The sequence below is a fragment of the Phalacrocorax carbo genome, chromosome 15 (assembly GCF_963921805.1).
Source record: "Phalacrocorax carbo chromosome 15, bPhaCar2.1, whole genome shotgun sequence".
Lineage (NCBI taxonomy): Eukaryota > Metazoa > Chordata > Aves > Suliformes > Phalacrocoracidae > Phalacrocorax > Phalacrocorax carbo.
In genome coordinates this window covers 15,735,417-15,755,511 of record NC_087527.1, presented here as the reverse complement: position 1 = coordinate 15,755,511, position 20,095 = coordinate 15,735,417, and the positions used below count along the sequence as shown (strand labels likewise).

Genomic DNA, 20,095 nt, shown 5'->3' with positions numbered 1-20,095 from the left:
ATGCAAGGGAAATCTTTTCCTGCCGCGCTTGCTTACTTGCGAACATCAACGTCACCAAGAAATTTGATGAAGCAGCTGTTTAATTCTCTATGGCCCGTACGCAGTCATTTAGCGTTTGGGAAAATAAAGCGCTCTGCATTACGTTCACCAAGGACTTGATGCATGTTGGCCCTCTACGGATCAGTCTGAGTCCTGAAGATTGGAGCTGCGCTCCTTCACGTTAAGTAGCAGTCAAGTTTGGAACCTCAGCATGAACTACCGTGTTACAGAAAACACCGTGAAGAGAGACCTTCTGACCAGCTTCCTACCGAAAATGGAAGGAGTGAGCTCACCTGTAACCAGGAGGTTCAAGACAGCATGGCCCTTCAAAGAGAAGTTACTGGCTGCTCAGCTGACAGGACCTTAGCGTACGTAAATGCCCAGAAGGTGTGAATTCTGAGCAGGCTGATCAATCTGCAAGTTTCTATTATGGCATTAGATCAAAATATTTCCTCTGCAGAGCATTTTGAAGGTCAATCATTTTTCAATTAAAGCCAGCCTGGCAACACACAGCATCAGGAAAATCACATTCTGCACCACTTAAAATGAGTGCAGTGTCGTTAAACAACAAAATTACTTTCGATGTTCTCACAAAGAACAAAATTATTCATTAAAGCTACCAACTTCTGATCGCTTTTCAAAGAATTTAATAGAATTTTGGTCTTGCATATCTGATGGGAACATTTGCTCTACAAAAACAAAAAACTTATCACTGAAGATAAAACTTTTGCAGCTTTCCCAATCAGAACAGAGTAAATTCTGTATCAGCTTAATCCTCATTTCTCTCCATTTCTCAAGAAAATGATCCACTGAAAGTTCAGTAGGACAGTTCCAAGCCTAGAAAGGGATGCAAGGAAGAATTTTGTGGAATATTTCTCATCACAGCTCTACTCATGATTTACTGATGGACACACTAACAGTTAAAGCAAGCTTGTCTTGGTGCAGTAGGTGGGAGACATTTTGTAACTCCACACGGTGGAAAGAAAGAAAAGCGAGATCTGTAGTATTTTATGATTGTATCTTGAGTTCTGAAGGTATTTTTACATGCCTCATGTATCTGTCCTACCTTGAGGGACATCATGTTTTAGTGCCATCTGCAGATATACCAAGAACGTCTGGTAAAACAGACACGGCATTAACCCAGAGGTGGTTTTCAAACTCTGCTAAAACCAGTGCTATCTGGAAGGAAAAAGCTACAGGCTCGCTTAATCTGGCAGTAGCGCAGCATCAGTGTACTCAGCCTGCTTCCGAAATTGCACGTCAGTACGTTTGTCTAACTTGCGTTCTCCAAAACACACATCCTGTGAAGCAGCCAAGTGACCACGCTTCCGACCCGCCGAGCGTCGCGCACCCGACTCCTCCCTCGTGCTCCCCTGCCGCTGCACCTACCTCTTATGCGTTTTAAACATATTGGCATGGCTGCTTCCCCACTCCATTAACCCAGCGACCAGACCCAGCTGGCCGGCCTGATTCACACTGTTCTGCACAGCTGTGGCCGCTGCATCAGATCACCAAGCTAATGAGAGGCCACGGAGCTGTACTAAAGCCAAGGACTGACTCTCAAATTAGATGAGAACGATGCTCTCATTTGCCAGAAAGCACCATCTCCAGCTGCAAATTATGCGTCTTATTGCATGCTCCCACGCACCCCCGTCCTGCAGGCAGGCAGCGCCCCACACCCAGAGAAGCAAAGCTTCAAAACTGGAAGTGCTCTTGAATGAGGACATCTGAATTATTTGAATTTCTTTAAATTACTTAAATCACTTTGGAAAGCAGGATTATTTCACCATTCGGCCCCATCTGGGATGACCAGCTGATGATTACTATTCAGCTTACGAAAAGCAGCCAGTATCGAGTTAAAGAAATACTAAACCAGAAAAAAGTTGATGTGTCATACCAAACTTGACTTTGCAGCCTGTTAAAAGAAATAAACACGCAAACCCTGTACTCCGGTGTCTCTTCTCTTCCCCCCCTTTTTCCTTTTTTTGCATTGCTGAAGTCCCCAGAGACTTCACTCCAGGCAGAATGAAAAACTTTCATGGCAAAGGTAGCCTCTGGTTTATCACTAGGGAAAACAACCCAGGTAGGAAGCCAAGATTTCTACCACAAGAACATCAGAATTGTGATCGGAATTTTTGAGGCTGCAAAACACAGCCCTTCTGTAGCAGCCGTGGCTGAATGCTCCCTCCACACGTCAAGTCGGCTCCTGTTTCTCTCTGCTGACTTTCGGAGCTCGTTTTTCGAATGGACAATTCCACATTACCAGCCGAGGCTTTGAACGCTGACTGCGAGTACACCAGCGCCGGCCACAGAGGCATTGCTGGAATACTCTTCTATACCGATGCTTGAATGCCTCACACCAGATCCGGTGATATCATTTTAGAAGTGGAATGAAATTATTCCTGGTTCCACATCATCTGTTGCTGGACATCTGTTTAGGTTAATACCCTCAGTGTTCCTGGTGTTTCTCAGTAAGGGAAAAGAGAGAGCTTTAAATATCAAAACCCAAAGCGGAATAAAAATGCTACATTTAATTAGCAGGAGCTACTGTCAAATAAAATGCATTTGAACTGTAAAACTAATTAATCAACTGGAAATCAAAGCAATCGCCATTTAGAGGGAAAACATCCAGTTTGTTTTTGCCATCTCAAAAGTGACTGATTACCACTTAGCATTATAATGATATTCCTTCAGTGTAAATTATAGACTGGCTTCGCCTTTCTTGAATCTAAAGAAATAAATTTATTCCTTCTCAGCACTCCAGAAATTAGTTTGGAGTAAACTAGAACAGTAGATAAACAGATATTCTTTATTTAAAAAAAAAAGAAGATAGATTTAAGTCAGGCATCATACTAAATGAGTGCAGCAAATGGCGTGTAAGTACTACCTACAGAGTTTCCACATTAAGAGACAAAGCAGAGACAGCAAAGCACAACCAACACATGCTACTTAGAGGTTCTCTGACAAAAGAGGCAGCTCTCCTTTACCAGCTCACTGGAAAAGGACGGGGAAAATATCCCTGCTGGTTTCTATACTGTATATTTAGACCTAGTTTGCTCAATATCCTATAATGGCTGGGGAAGAACACTTGGAACACCAAAGGCCACCGTTCGTCTCGGAGAATTATGATTACCAGTAAAAACTTGGAGAGCTGCTATATTTTTTGAGGCGATTACAGAATTATGATGTTTACCTCTAATGGCTTAATCCATGTTTGCAATAGGGTCTGCCTGGAGGATCCAACACTGATAAGGTAGCTAAAGAGTTTCAGCCCTGGACCCATTTTTTCACTCACAAAACCTTCTGAAAAATTCTGTTCTGGCACTGAAATTCATTGCAACTGTCTTGGTCTCCATCCAAACATCCCCTGCTGCTTCTGAGATGAGAAAGGGAAATCCATTTCACCCCTCATGAGTTATGGGAGACTGAAGAACAATATATTTCTCCTTAGTTTAAGAGCTGACATACTTTTCCACCCTTTTCACTTAATGGCTGAACTTTGAAAGTTGGCACATACTTTATTACTCTTTTTGGACGATGTCCAAGACTAAGTTCAAATAAAAAACAGGTTGAATAACGGAGTTATAAGTGATTGAAACTCCCTGCAAAGCGTGCATGAACTCAGTAACTTCAAAATGTAATTCTCCCTTTTCCGATTATTGCAACAAGCAAACTCCGTGCACCGAGCATCTCAACAGCAGGCTCTACACTCCTTAAAATCCAAGTTTTCCAGCCCAGAAGTGCTGCAACTTTATATACAGCTTGAGAATCCCCAGGACCGGGGGCTGGAAGTGTTCCTGAGGAGCCCGACTGTTCTGTCAATATGAAGTAGTGGGGACATGGCAGCAGGGTTGTTTTGTAAAGAGATTAACAAGGAAAGTTTTAGATTAGCATATCTTACCTCATGATTATAAGACGCTGAGGGTAAGTGCGCTACAAATTACCTGTCAATGAAGTTGCTATAACTCATTTAAGCTTCAGTAACTCAACCACGTGCAGTCACATGCTAGATCCAAGAAGCATCATCCATCTCTCAGCAGCCAGGGAAACCCCAGTGTGCTACATACACAGACGATCTCCATTCCCTCCTGAAGGGCACGCTTGCCTTGGGCTCTCTCACACCACTAAAGCTAAAGAAACGGCTGCAGCTGGTGATCTAAATTCTCCTTCAATGCTCTGATCTCCAGAAATCCTTGATCCTGAAGCTGAAAGGACTCTTTTAAAGAATAATTCATTAAAGAAACTACAGACACTGACCTGTAATTAGCTCTCTGACTTCCATGTCATTTGTTTTTCGCAATAGCCTGATCAATGCGGGGATCCCATCACAGTTCTTTATAGCCACCTTGTTTTCATTATCCTTCCCATAGGAGATGTTCCTGAGCGCCCCACAGGCTTTCCGATGGACCTCCGGCTTTGGATGGTCAAGTAGGCCCACCAAGATAGGGATCCCTTTAAGGTGCCTCACGTCCTTTTTGATTTTATCATTCTCGTAGCACAGGTGCTGCAAGTAGGCTGCGGCGTTCGACTTGACTGGATCAATGGGGTGGCTGAGCATGGCAATCACTTCAGGGAGGTCAGGGTCCCTCCACCTGGGGTCTTTACGAATGCTGTCAATAGAGGGGGAGCGCTTCCCCAGACGGTCAATACTAGCCATGCTTCCTCTCTCCGGCTGTGCCAGCGGTGCTGCGTAGCCACCGTGAAGGTAAGGTATCCTCTCTTCAACCATCTCTGTCTCGATGGGGTCATCGTAGCCCCTGTAGAAGCAGCAGTCCCAAGAGAAAGAAAGGGGGGGAGAAAAAAAAGAAAAAGCACATTAAACGCCCTGTACGTCTGAGTCAGTACGGATATTTCAGCTATGAGCAAACCTTTTAATATCACAAACATCATTAGGGGCAGCATATTTACACTTTCAAATAATTTATTTGTAGTAACTCGAAAATTAACCACAGCTGAGTACTCGGCAGTGATGGGACTACAGTGCAGTATTTGGCTAGCAACGAAACGCTGACAGGAACTGCAAGTCATCGAACAGATTGCTTTCTTTTTGGTCACTCAGCAAAACAATTATGATAGAGCTGGATTTTATTTAGTAGGGAACACTGAGCTTCGTTAATGCCACTACTTCTGCAACAACCCAAGACTCTAATTAAGGGCGCTCAGGGCCTGGGCAGAGACCGCAGACACTTCTCTGCAAGTCTGGTAGTTCCGCTACGCTTCCGCGCCGGTGCTCGCACAAGTACGCTGAACTCATCGATATAGAGAGCAACGTCAAAGATGAGGGAAAGCCTACGTCCTGAACCCAAGCATGTAATAAATGCCCACTGTACAGAATCGTTCGGTAGGAGGCTGACAGCCGAGAGACCCGGGTCCAACTCTTAACACCAGAGTAATTTGCTGGACATCCAAAACAAGTCCTGTACCCTGAGCTTTCCTTCCCAGATCATCAACTAAGCGGGGTGTTAGACACTCTTAAGATCATTTACAGCATTACAATGAACGGCGTCCATCTCGCTGGGCCATAATTCCCTGTGTGTGACTGGAGCGCAGTCAGTCACCACCGGCTCGTGCACCGATTTAGATATTACTGTCCTAGTTCTCGCACAGGGCAGAATTAAATCAACACAGTTGAAAATATTTTAACACAGTTCATTCTCACACTACAAATGCCATATTCCTAGAAACAAAAAACTCCAACCAAAACCCCAAACAAATTGGTATTTGACAAATATTTCTTGTTTTTTAACACCCACCGCCGCAACTATAATCTCTAACCTTCACCCCAACCAGTTCCTACAACCACCTGCTAAAGACAGAACATTACAAGGGGTTTGTAAGGAAAGGCATTTACAACTTCAGGATGCGTGTCTGAGATTCACTGATGTACTTCATATCCCTTATTCAGAGCGCCACCTTTCACCCTCTTCTATTTTATACGTGAATAAGCCCACAGGGCAACAAGGTGACTCGCACCTAACGGTTACGAACTGCCACAAACGCCCCTGGCTTTGCCATCTACCCTCTCTCAGGCTTTGCCCCAGAGGCTCGCACCAGCCCTACCCTGGCTGCGAAGCACGAAGAGCTCAGGCGACCCACTGGGGAGCTGCAGCAAAATTCCAATTAATCCCACAGTTCTAAAGCACAAGTCTAGAAGACATTCCTTCTTCATCCTCCCTCCCCTCTAATACTACTCTTAGTAGATGTTAATATAAACTGATTTCTTTTATATATATACACACTCACACATATATACACACTTTTTAAAAACCGCAGCAGCTTTTTGCTGTACTGTTTTTCCCCAGACGGATTAGCCACTAGCTCAGTATTGTAGTTACATCAGTCAAGCAAGTAGTTTTAATTGCTGTAAAATGATTCTCGAAAAACTTTCGTTTGAAGCACTGACTGATGTTACCGAACAATTTCTGATGTCATGCTGCAGGAAGCACAGACCACCAGAACTCAAAGAAAATGGAGCTTGCTGTTATCCTAAAGGGACTGCTAATTAAACTAGACTCTGGAGAGAAGAGCAACCGGAGGTGGCGGCTGAACTTAGTCCGGTACAATTAACGGTTTTAACATTAAAAGTTCCTCTACTGACTTTAAGTTGCTTTAATTGCCGTTCTAAACAACAAACCGAAAGGATAAAAACGGGCCAGTATCCAAAACTCCGAATGAATCTGAAGAAATCCTTTTATCGATGCAGTTATTTACGTATGTATAATTCAGTACTTGCTCTACGCAGTAATTTACAATGCCTGGACGGCCGTTGCACTTCCTGCCACAGAACAAAGCTGTTTCCATCATTCCAAGAAGAAAGTAACAACATGGAAAAGATTTACTTTTGTGCATATACAAGTAATAACAAACCCCCTTAACTCCTCCTCAAACAAAACTCTGTTTTTACAACATCAAAGCTTCAACAAAACCTCATTTCTCAAATTCATCCTCATGTTAAATTCTTGTTGAGTGCATACGAGAGAAGTAGCAGCAGATTAACTTTAATAACTGCCCCCTGCGCAGCTGTTGCTTGCTTGAGTGGGTAACTCGCAATTCAGCACGCCTCGGTCCCGCGGGCTGCCCAAGGCGGCGGCGCCCACCTCAGTTACACCTGCACGATCAAGTTTCTCTCGCCCCCTCATCCATGCAGATACACAAAGATAATGATTGTCTTGGGACGCAGTTTGTTTGCATTATTTCCACAAAGCCTTCCAAACAGAAGCACACGGACGGGCCCGTCTTCCTCATGCTGTATCCTCTCCCCGGTGCCACCCAAAGCTCCCTGCTTTCATTACTTTTGCCCAAAATAAAATTCAGAGTTAGGACTTAATTGCAATACCGTCATGACCAGAGAGAGCACCACGTAACTCTTGTACCAACAATCCTAATTTTTTTTTTTAGTTGCCAACTGCTAGTTATTAAATTTGCATGTGAATACCTGAAGTAAAGAATCACTCATTAAGAAAAAAAAGAGAAGATCACATCCCAACTTGCTACTTGTTCTAACAAAGTTGGGTTTTTTACAAAAAGCGTTTTTTCTTCCGCTGTTCCGAGACAAAGCTGCTGATGCGCCAAAGACAACCGATAGGCTTTGATGATCCTTGCCTTTGATGATCCCTCTCCGACGAAATCCCCAGGCCACAGAGCTGGGGCAGAGCAGGGTACGGGAAGACGCTGCGTGTTCCGTGCTGCAAGGCAGAGGCCGCGTTCCCGAGCGCAGTGGGTACGGAGAGCGGCGGAGGCTTTCGGATGAATCGGGCAGGTGGCGGTGGGGAGGGCAGCATTGCTTGGAACCCCCCAGCTACGGCTCCGCGGTGAAGCGATGAGCAGGGCACGTACTGCTGGCCCCATCCCCGCAGCAGAAGCAAAGCATCCTCAAGGGAACAGACCCCGACCCGTAAGTGACTTCTCACAACTGTTGGCATTTTCATACAGTCCCGTTCTTACACAAACCGTTCACAGCTCTGCTCCTGCCAATCTCAACCCGATTCTGCTGGACCATCTCCTCAGTGAAAAAACAGGATTGCATGCCTAACACGGCCATTTTAGTGCACCAAGACAGCGCCTCTCAAATATCTGCAGACAAAGGATGAACACAAGAAGCACTACTGCTGAAACACGTCCGCGCAGGTCAGACCCCGTGTACCTCTGTGGGATGAAACGGTGCCAAGAGCCACTGGTTAATGCCCCGGTAACAAAACCCAATGACTTTACCTGGCAGCAAAGATAACGCCTGAACGCTCGACCCTTCAGGACCCCCAATAATTATCTAGAAGCTCTGAGATCCTGGTGTGAACTTAAGAGCTGTACAAAAAACCTCAGTGAAGGCAAGCATCACACCAATTCACATTCAGGTGACTAAATACAGCGATCACGTCTGGTAAAGGTTTAAAAAAATTTAAAAAACCAACCAAGCAAAACCAAAACACAAACCCAAACAACCCACAGAAAAAGAATCCTGAAATATTTTACACAGGAAGCTCTAAATATAAGCTCTGTCATTGCCTAACAGCATTAAAAGGAAGCAGCTTACCAAAACAGATCATCTGCTAAGGAGCAAAATAAAGTAACTGACGAGGCAGCGTAATGCCGAACTGCCGCAGGCCTCGGACTGCCTCGGCCGGCAGAGATCCCCGCGCTCTGTGCGGGTGAGGAGGGTCCGGCCACGGCCAAGTCCCGTCTCCCCTCCTTCAACAGGGGCTTGCGGGCCAGAGAAGCGCAGACTAGGCAAAGAGTGAAGAACTCAAAAGCAACTGTCGGGGAGTTAAACATGCTGAAGACAAAGGAGTAAAGTCAGAAACACATTTACACACAGGGAGAGTAAAGAAATCATCTTTCCAAGCGGACTGGTGGGGCCAAACGTGATTCTTCACTTCCACGCCAGCGGAGCAGCTACGTCGGAGAGCCAAAGCCACTCGACACAGAAGGAGGACTAACGAGACCTTCAGCAGATACAGTCATCTGTGCTCAGGAGGCCAAGAGCTCTGTACTCTCAGGGCTGAAGAGATCTGGTAGTACGCCAGAGCCGCTGACTACAAGCATCTTGACTTCCATCTGTTTGTAGCGAGGCAGCTGAGTTTTCAGGATGCCGTGGGTCTCACTAATCACCTGTCTCAGGGAATTGATCAAAACACATTCTAGCATAGATAAGAACTGGGAGAGAGCTTGTGGATTTATCATCTTCCTTGTGGCCTCAGCATAGGCGCATTTGAGTAAACAGGTGAAGGACTTACACGTTTAATCCTCCATTTTTACAAGTGTTACCTTCACAGTTTGCAGCTGGTGCCTGCCTGGGAAAAGACCAGAAAGGCTTGGGATTTCAGCAGGGAACTTTGTGCCAAAGGCTGAAGAAGAAATCAAAAGCACAATGAGGTTCTACTTTTGCCAGCCTCTGCTCCCTAATAGGGGGATGCACAAGAGGACTCAAAACAGGACTGAATCCTGCGCTGAGACAAGTCTGAGGTATGGGCCGTACGGTTAAAGCGCCAAAATCCCCTTGACTGGAGCCACCTAAAAGCTGCTAACGGGTGAGCTGACTCAGGTTGCCACCTGCCACATAAAACTCAGCCGTACGTCAGTGCTCTGCTACTGGAAGATCAACAAACTGAGATCAAATTCTCTCTAAGAAGGAGCCTCAGAAAACAACTCATCTTTTCCAAACCCACTTCATTTTTTGCTGTATTTTGCCGCCCGGGCATGTCCGTACACTCCTGCCCCGAGGCAGACAGCATCCCAAAGCTGCCCACCGCCTGGTGTTACACCTGGGGGCGGCCGATCTACAGCGACAGACACCTCCGAGCCTCGGGACGCCTGCAGGGGTGCGGCGGCGAGGCCGCGCGTGGAGCGGCTGAGGTGAGGCCAGAAGCGCCGACTGAGTGGGGATCTACAAATACGAGCTTTACGTTCTAGACTGAAAAAAGACGCCAGAAGTACAATGTGACTAAGAGATATGTGCTACCACTGTTCTCGCACTTTCTTGCACAGAAGCAAAAGAGACCTAGCGTTACAGTTATTTAATCTAAAATCTGGCTTCTTTCCTGGTAATAATAATTCGGACCATGAAGTTGGCCACCGAACAGTCTCAGCCTCTTAGATCAGGCTTCTGCCGCAGAAAATTTAACAGCAGAAAACTGTTTTGTTGTTGATTTAGTCAACTTTTAAAAAAATCATACCCTGTCTAGTCTGGAAAGGTAAGACTGGCAATAGCTGCTCCAGAGTTTTCAGGGAAAAAGAAGTCCCATGGATGCTAGTGGGAGAGCAAACTGTAGTGACCCACTCTGGAAAGAAATGACCACAAAGGCAAGAAATAAGAAATTGAACAGATTATATTAAAAAAAAAAAAAGTATCATTACAACTTGCCATTTTTTTCCTGCTCACTTATGTTAACTTCAAATCAATGATTAAAAAAATATTGAGATAATAGCAGTGATGTTTTCTGTGAATGAAAAACATTCAGTACTTCCTGCTTCTCTTTCAAAAAGGACTGCATACAAAACACCTAGCAACACCATAAGACTATATATTTTTAAAGACTATAATAAAAAAGGCTCCTAATTTAATAAAGGCAACCTACCAAATGAAGAAAAAAAGGGCATAACACCAATTAAAGATGTGTAAATACCTTCACAAGTAAATTTGAATACTATTAAATCAGTATTACACACTCCAAATGCCTTTGTCTCACCCCCATTTATTATGCAATCTGACCTAAACCAAACCAGAGCACATGCTGAGGAAAAGAACATTAAATGCCAGGTATTCTTCCTGCAGAAAATAACATATCTTACAGCAGAGACTCAACATAAAAGACAACAAGAAACAAATGCATCCACAAGCACCGAAGAGCCCACAGAGGGGATATTTGCCTTTGGGCACTTATCTGGATTTGTAGGCGTTTGTGAGGAGGCACATTTTTCCCCAATTTAAAATGAAATATAAGTAGCTTAAAACGAGGCTGGTGATGACAGAAGGAAAGCACAACAGATATTCATCTCCGCGGTCAAATGGAGCAGGCAAGGGACGGACAGAACCACCTGCACTTGTAATCCCCCCCACGAGGATCCCCTCCAGACACAGATGGGTTGCCTCCTTATCACACCGGGGCGAGATCGGCTGAGAAACCTCCCTTCAGTGCTCTCAGACAGAACAGCATCAAAACTAGGAACCGACGGCAAGGATCCTCACTCTGCCTTTAAACTATTAACGAACGAGGGCAGCACTTATCGGGAAGGAAATGAGGGAGTAACGCAAGTTTCGCAGCGAGTTCGCCGACAGAATTCCGTCCGTGACCCGAGGAAGGCGCCCAAGCTGAAAGTCGGTGTGGTGCAGAAAAGCTTCTAACAGCGTTGCTGTTAGTCCTACTCCTCACACAGAACCTTTCTGAAATCAAAAGGGCCATCAATTTATCACATTCATTTAATCCTTTTCACAGGGAATAACTTATTTTAGAAAACCTAGAGAGGAATAATCAAGTAGTAATTACCCTCGTCTAGTACAAAGCACTATTTGTAGTCTTTAGTTTCTCGCAGATCAGCAGCACATCTGAAAGGCAGGTTTATTGAATTGTTCAAGTATTTCTTTGAAATGTCAAAAAGTAACTACTTATAAAGAGGCCCTCATACAATCTTCTTACGTTCTCACTAGCTAACGTTTGCTGCCACAGTCAGGCTAATTACTTGTCAAAGCCTCTTGATCATATTAAATATGGAAAAAAAACATACAACAAAAGAAATGTGAAACAAAAATCGTGAATTGGTCCTATCTAAACTGCAATGAACAATAAATCAAAGGAATGTTTAAAAAACAAACAAAAAAAACTTAAAAAATGCAAACGGGTAGGTTCTAAGAACACAGTTATTCATCATGCGTACCGTTTTATTAACATTTTTCAAAATTCAAAAGCACTGCTGTGTGGCTGTTTTTAACAAGAACTGTAAAGTTGCTTAGATGCAGGGGAGCACCAACTAAAGCCTCATAGGTTGATCAGTATTTTGCCACAAGACTGGGGGGGACCTTATCAATGCTTATAAATACCTCAAGGGTGGGTGTCAGGAGGTGCCAGACTCTTTTCAGTGGTGCCCAACGCCAGGCCAAGGGGCACCGGGCACAAGCTGGAACACGGGAAGCTCCACCTGAACATGAGGACAAACCCCTTCCCTGTGCGGGTGCCAGAGCAGGGGCACAGGCTGCCCAGGGAGGCTGTGGGGTCCCTTCCCTGGAGACATTCACCCCCCGCCTGGACGCGGCCCTGTGCCCCTGCTCTGGGGGTGCCTGCTCCAGCAGGGGTGGGATGGGATGGGATGGTCTCCTGAGGTCCCTTCCAGCCCCCGCCAGTCTGAAATTCCATTTAGCATCATCAAACCTTGATGTGGTTCCATTAGCTGGTAAGCTTGCGAGACCAAAGATGTCACAAGGGACTTAAAGGGGGTTCTGGGAGATATACCTTGATACGCTTTCTCTCTCTTTTTTGTAGACTATAGATGACAATTTTTAGGTGCTTGATTCCATTTAGCTTTAAAAAGAACTTCCAGAAACATGAAGGAAGATAGAGCTATGAAAGTATGAACGAAACCATGAATGACGTAACATCTCCCCGCCAGAGCACTCCAAGACAAGAGCGCGAAAAGGCCTACCCAAATCCCACCCACAAGTTCTGCTGGGGAAGTGAAGTCTTTGCTCAGAAGTATGAAGTCTAAAGACCATCTACACACACAGAAGCAGGTGGGTTCCCGACGCTCTTTACAGCTCTGGAAACTACTCTAAATTAAAAGAAAAACAATGAGAACTAAAAACGTATCAAAACGTGAATCATGAGGATATGCCGGCACACGCCGAAGTTTGTACACTGCTTGGAAAACAAGGTATAGAAGTTTTTCAGGTGCGTACTCAGAAGACACTCTTCCCAAGCTTGCTTGGCTTTTTTCCCCCCCTCCAAGTACAACAGCTGATAGCTGCGAGCCCAGCATAAACAACTAACACCAGAAAAGATGGCATAAACCAGAATATTCCTTGGAAAGGAGACTGAAGCAGAAGTAATTTGTGACTGGCCACTTTAGTTACAGGATGTGCAACGCAGATGCTCTTATCTCCCCTTTATACAAGCACAGGACAGAATAATGATCTGGTCCTACAAAATGTTGAAGCACTTCAGTGTGGTTCAGCACAACCTGGTCATGCAGCTGAGGGCGTGCGGCTAGCACAGGGTCAGGAGCCAAGGCTGTCAAATAGCTGACAAGACAGCTTTTCTGTAACAAGGCACCCCTTCACCACCAGGTATCAGCTCGTCCGCAAGCCCGACCAGCGGTTCCGAACACCTGTTTGGCGGACATGCACATAACCAGGCCTGTGAGAAGTCTCGCAGATTGCAAGGCCCCTTTTCACCTTGCTAGTGTGGGATGGCTCTGGGACAACACAGTGTAGTCACAACTCTTTTTTAGGAATAGGAGGAAAAGTAACTTAGCCCTCTTCTACAAGATCACCTCTTTCTAAATGCAGCCTGAACTATGCAGCCCAGGAACAGAGCGAAAGGGTTCTTGCGCGCTACCCTCACTCCCTTCCGTATTTCATGGGCATTTTGCAGTCGTTTGTGGGCTAATGAAATGATGGGTTCTTCCTGGTTTTCCATCAAGAAATTCCAGAGCTTACCTCACCATTAAGAGTTAAAATGTACATGTTCAACAAAGCAAAGCGGCACTGTAAAGCACAAATGGGTTTTACCTTCCTTTGTGAGGTCGTCCCCTCTCTGGCACACCTGCAGCTGTCCTCCGGTTCACAGTGGAGTAATCAGGATCCAGTTCATATCCTTCATCATCTACTCCAAGGCTGCGGTTATCGTCTTCTAGTCCATAGGGCTCTGGCTGGAAGCGTTCTGGCTGGGAGCGGTTCAAGTCAACGTTGCTACCTACTGGCACCTGAGGCTGGGCAACGGGACCGTAGTTATCCCTTCTGCTTGGCAAAGTGAAGCTACCGTCATCTGGCCTGTAACTGTTTCCTGGCACGTAGGCATAGCGAGGACGGTAGTTGACACCACGAGACAAGCTGCCATAGTTATCAGATAGATCTCCATAACCATCATGACCGATATAAGGGCGATACTGGCCTTCGTGGCTTTCAGGGTAAGAATCATTGTAGCTGTTGTAAGATCTGGTTAACGTGGAAGATGCTTGCGGTGTAATGTACCGCTCCCCGTTCTTCATGTACCTTCTGTCTATGGAATCCGTGTAGCTGCCCATGGGAGACGAGCCGTCCATTGATGGCAGGCCATCAGGCCCAAGGGGCACCTGGCGCACTGTTCTGGTGGTGACCGTTTTGACCATTTTGGTAACCTGTGAAGAAGTAGGGAATAAATACGTTAATTTTCTCCTTGCTGCACAACGTGATGAGACGTACAGGGAGCTAGGACGGTAAACCGGGAAGGAGCAGCACAAAGCAAACTGCAGTGATGTGCCTGTTGAATGGAAGCTCTGGTGTACTCATGAGTTCACCTATTAGGTTGAAGATTTAATAGTGGGAAAATATTTCTATAAAAAGCTGAAAAGACAGGTCATAGAGCCAGAGTCAAGTGCACTCTGGGGCTCTCACTACTGAATCAAAAACACCGCAGCCGTGTGACAGTGCGTGGAAGCAGTGCAAAATCATTACACCAGTTCAAATTTGCCCAAGATGTTTTCGGGGGCATTTTTCCTAGAGCAGACTGTACGACATCGAGGCGCCACAGCCTGTCCTCCCACTGTCAGCATAAATACCACACCACATTCTCCAGTTTGCCAGAAATAGCTATATACTCGTGCCTGATCTGCACTACTGTGTAACGGGATGGAGCTTGAATTTGGCAGCAATATTTAGGAAATCATGACCTCAAACAGAAAAGTTCTGAGCTTCCAGCTTTTAGACAGCACAACTACTTTCTCTTTTAAGATACGCTCACATGCAACCATCCCCATATAACCCCAACAGGTAGTTGGTGTCGTTCCATTGTTTTGGTGACGACAGTTGGGGATAAGGAATACTAATGCTGCTTCTGCAGCTGCAACTACCCTAAACATGCTGGGCTAGGCAAGCTTGTTTAAAACATTGAAGAAAAATCTGCACACAAGTACATCTTTATCTTTTCCTCCTATAAATCACATCTCATTTCAACACAGATAGAATCAGACTATCGCACATAACTGGCAAAAACTGGAAATGGTAAGTGTCCAGAGGGCACTTGTGTTCAGGGTTTCTTGCTAAAGGGTAAGAACAAAGACTCCTCAAGAGTTTCCAAGAACATTCTGCCTTCATGGGAAAGGTCTGGTAATCTGTGTAAGGCAGTGCCGGACAAAAGCCACTACTATTCCCAAACTAGCAAAGGACCTTCTGTTTCGCTTGGTATCTGGGGTCCATCAGCTTCCGTACTGTCTTCCAGAGGGACCAGCACAAGCTGGTTTGCCGGGGCGGGGTGGGGGAATACAAAGTCCTGGAGAAGCCAGTCTATCCTCACCCCAACCCTAATAAAGTTACTTTAACCTATAAAAAGTTACCCTAACCCTAGTAAATGCTGATTTTCAGCCCTTTGTAAAAAAATCACAACCAAGCAACGAAACAACACACCCCCAAAGATGAGAGGGGGAATGAATCCACCAGAGAGCATTACACACGGGGAGGTGGGGGGGAACACAAAATGAAATTGTGAAGAGATGTTTTGGGTTTCTGAAGTATTACAGAAGTAAATAAGCATCAGTAAATGTCACTTTTCTTCATGTAAGCTGCAGAATGAAACGTGTACCTCAAGAGAAACAGTAACTATAACACGTATCCCTGATCACTCAGTGGCTCTGAAGTCCAAACAGATATTTTGACCTATAGCCTCTGATTTAAACATTTAGATTGGCACCAGATTAGCCAAGCTGCTTCTAAAAGAAAATAATTAAGAGTACATCTCTTGAAGCGGCTCCAGACAAATCCTCTCACCAGATGTTTTCACATAGAAACCCCAAACAGAAAAAATTCACCCAAACAGCATTTCTTTTCCTAGAGACATCTGTGAGCAAATGATACTTCAGCCTAATGAAGTAATGAAATCCTGCAAGACCAAAAGCATCACAAATGGCTCTCCACCAGCAGCAAAATTAAGCAGCATCACGACACTGAACAAAGCGTAGCCAGGTACCAACATGACCTTAATATCCAATTTGGGCCAGAGCTGAAAGAATTTTCCTCTTCAACCCAAAGGGATTTCTTTAGCAAATAAACATCAGGAAAGATGCTAGCTTCCATACCTCCAAGTCTCCTTTTTCCCTCCTTTTTTTAAAAGCACACATTTTAGTAACTAAAAGAAACGAGGAGCTAAACGTTTATTTCATGACCTGGAACCCACCAGCGGTTTTCGCTTACTGCCTGCGCACAATACTGCTTTGCACGCAGTCACCAGCAGCACTGCTGGCACGGCACTGCTACAGCCAGACAGCTTTTAGAGAAGAAAAAGGGCTGGCGCAGCTCACAGTGGCTCTTTGTAATACGCACGGGGCAAGAGAGCGCAGTTTTCTCCTGCTGAAGTCTGAAACAAAAGTTTTATTCAAAGTAGTATGTTCATAACTGATCTTGTAAGAGCAGGAAAAGCAATGTTTCTCAGGCCTGAAATACGCGAGTTTTGCACAGCAATGACTAAGCTGGATGCAGAGCGCTGCGCCTTCGCCTGCTTGGATTTGGGAACCAGTGCCGGGAATAGCAGGAAGGAAGGTAGCGTTTCCAGTCTGATGAATCAGAAGTTGGTACTTTTGCCCAGGAAGGACAGAGAGGCAGCTTTCTAGGTGCCAGGCAGAGCGCTTGCCTAACCGCGCAAAGCCCTTTCTTTCAGCACGATTCAACAGGAGCCAGGTATTTTGAAAAGAGAAACTCGGAATTACATTTAAGATATATGTTGCCACGCACGCGCAGTTTGTCCCGTGTCAGTTGCATAAAATTGCCAAGATCAGACAATGGAAGATAGCGAATAAACCATGCCTGGCTGCAGCGATGGTGCGAAAGAAGGAACCAGCTTTGGCCTGCAGGACCCTTGGGCAAAGGCTTTGCAGCAGCAGCGTTGCTGCGCTGTCTTCACCCAGCGTTGCCACTGCCAGTTCTTGCTCGGTTTTGACTGTTTAGTTTAGGGTTTTTTCAAGAATCGCCGTTACTGTCAAACAGGAGGAGGTAGCACATCGCAGGGATGTTACGGCAAGGACAGCTGTAAACAAGCGCTCAGTACATGTATGCAAAACAGACAAAGCAGAACTTCAGAATGCTTTGAAAATCAATTCCTAGACAATTTGTGACCTACCAGTTACAATGAATGAGTTTTTCACCATGCTCTGGTATTGTACAGAGTAGTTAATTTTTTTTTTATATCTATATAACCAACACAGAATGGAAGAGATTCATTTGCAGTTTTTCCCCAATTTGCGCTATTTCCTGTCTTTGAGCCCAGCACGGACAAGTTTTCAATGGCTGTGGCTACTCAAAGACACACTTCGCCAGCCAGCACATGTAAGAACAAGTTTACAATGTCAGCACAGCTTCCCCTCTATCATCTTCTGAACGCTGCCCTGTTAACGACTGGAAAGAATCGGGACAATCAAAACCCCCTTGTCAGACACATAAAAAGGAACATTTCACTCAAGCATTAAAGTACACATTTCTCATCGCATAAAAGCATTCAATAATGCTAAAGGTGTTACGGTGGGGCAATCAAACCGAGTCTTTTTATATTTTGAGAGAGAGGGAGTATTTGCACTCATGCCTCATTTGTCGGGGGAGGCACTGAGATAGAAGATTTATCATGTGATAAACAGACTTTGATGCCTACAGGACAATAAAGAGAAGCTTTTTGGAAGCAATTAGCCAGCGCACAGAGGAGGGTCCATTTATTAGGTTTCCAAGCAAAAAAAGAAAAAAAAATCCCCAACAAGCCAAACATCTTTATTTCAGGACATCCAGCTCAAGGGAATATTTCCTTTATATTTTTTAAAAGAACGCAGGCAGTCTAGAGCAGCTGACTGCACAGTAGTCTTCTCTCCCAACATTTCTGTGGTTTCCTTAATACTGATGCATTAGCCAGGGAGAACGAAGCTGCTCGAGCCGGAGTCCCAGCGGACTCTTATCTGAAGCCACCTGATCCTCTGGATGCACCCACTCTTGAAAAAGATTCATTAGCATGAACTCCTGACTACAGATATGCTCTAATGAAAAATTTAGAGGTACAAGTTACTTTGAGAAAGTGTAATTTGACTTCCTCTGTTTGCTTTCCACCTCTAAAGAAGACCCGTTCAAAGAGTTTTTTAGCCTGATTACAAATCAAAGGTGCTTAATTGTTTCAGCACTACAATCTCATAGAGTACCAGAGAAAAGCTTCAGATCACTCTGCTACGAAGAGGATGTCTGAGTATGCTTAAAATATATTTGCAATTTTTTATTTCCTGTAAACTATATTAAGGTTTCAACCTCAGTAAAAAAAGAAAAAATTCCAATATACCAACTTATTCAAACCCTGTGGAACCAAAATCCTATGAGACGGCTTTCATTGCCGCTCCCGCCACCCCAGAATATAGCTACGTCAGGTTTACTGACCGTACCGTTGTTCTCCCCCCCAAAACAGGAGAATTATTTAACAAAATAATTGCTACAGGCCCCACGATGATGTTTCCACTAATTCTGTTTCTGGAAATACATTTGTAACAGAACAGAGAAGAAATATTAATCCATTTGAAGCAGCTTCTCTATTCTTCTGCCTTTCATCCTATTTGTCTTGAAGGATGGGAGAAGCAGCATGAAAATATCCAGCAACCGGAGGCACCGGCTGCACATGCGGATGGTGCGCGTGGGTCCCTCACAGTGCACAGTGTCTGGGCACCAGAGGAGGCAAGACTCTACTGAGATTCCAGGTGAGGTGGGCTATCACGGTCAAACACAGTCATCCTAACCAGTACCTATAATTTTGCCTTCCATTTTGTTTCTGAGGTTGGTTTTGTTTTCCCTTTTCTTTTTTTGATAAATTAAGCACATTATAAAAGCTGACAGGGCTAAAAACTTTGTTGAAACTATGTCATAAAACAAAAGCAGATGAGAAGGAATGCGGGAGGATAAAAGCATTCTGACATTTCTGAGAGCTTATTTTTGAACTATGGACTGTAAAAATTAATCAGCCCAAGCAGGCTGAAGCTATTACCTTTCTGTTAAACGCTGCGTAAGAACTTGCCCTGTAGGTTTTCAAAACAACAGCTCAAATTTCTCCCCTTCAATTTTAAGCCTAACGTTTCACATTTTCAAAGGGCCCTCAACTACGGCTGAAATCCATTCCTGTCCTACTACCTAATGCCCTCGAATCTTCTACAAGGTTTCATACAACTGCGTCTGAGGGTACCTGGCACCGCCACGGCCGAAGAGGTTCAGCCACGAGCACTTTCCCATCGCTGGCGCTAGCAGGGGGAGCAGCAGTTAATCCCTGTTGGGAAAGACCCGCCCTTGCCGGGTGTTAGAAAGCACGAGGCAAGTGGATGGACTGGAAGTGAAACAACTTTGTATACAGGTTGATTTCACAGTCTGTTGTCATAACACACCGTTTTCAATGAATAAAAGTGACCTAAATCTCTCCAATCTTTTAGCGTTTCAAAGATAAAAATAAAAAGTGTGTGAAGAAAGGAAAAAAGCCAACATTAACACAAGCACACGCGCATCTGATTTGCTTTACTGGGTTCTCTCGAGCTACTTACAGCCAGGCTCCCTTCAACACACGGCAGCGCTCCAGCCGACAGGCAAGACGCGGCAGTCTCCTCCCCAAGGTGACTTTCACTGTTTTAGCATGATAGGCATTTGGCTTCCAGAGAGATCATGAAGTTGAAATGAAGAATTATCTGCTACATCTTTTGTGCAGTGAGTGTTATGTAGGGACTCAGCCAGTATAGTACTAAGAGAATAACAGTTGGGGGAAAATTACTCAGAGATATCTCATTTTGAAAAGGCAAATGTTCTCTATTTAAAATACGTCAAATATTAAATTCTATTATGCCTTCTTGCTGCTTCACTGCTAACAGGGTCTTCAAAGACGTG

General features: G+C 44.8%; 1 protein-coding gene across 14 annotated transcripts in view; it reads right to left on the bottom strand.

Annotated features, from left to right (window-relative positions):
• Positions 1–20,095, bottom strand: part of ARVCF (ARVCF delta catenin family member) — a 288,430-nt gene that overhangs the window by 76,387 nt on the left and 191,948 nt on the right. For all 14 annotated transcript variants that reach the window (XM_064466541.1, XM_064466548.1, XM_064466551.1 and 11 more), the window contains 2 exons: positions 13,754–14,361; positions 4,297–4,796 (listed from right to left, as the gene is read on the bottom strand). In XM_064466541.1, the coding sequence (XP_064322611.1) occupies positions 4,297–4,796; positions 13,754–14,361 (1,108 nt within the window). The remainder of the gene's footprint in view (positions 1–4,296; positions 4,797–13,753; positions 14,362–20,095) is intronic.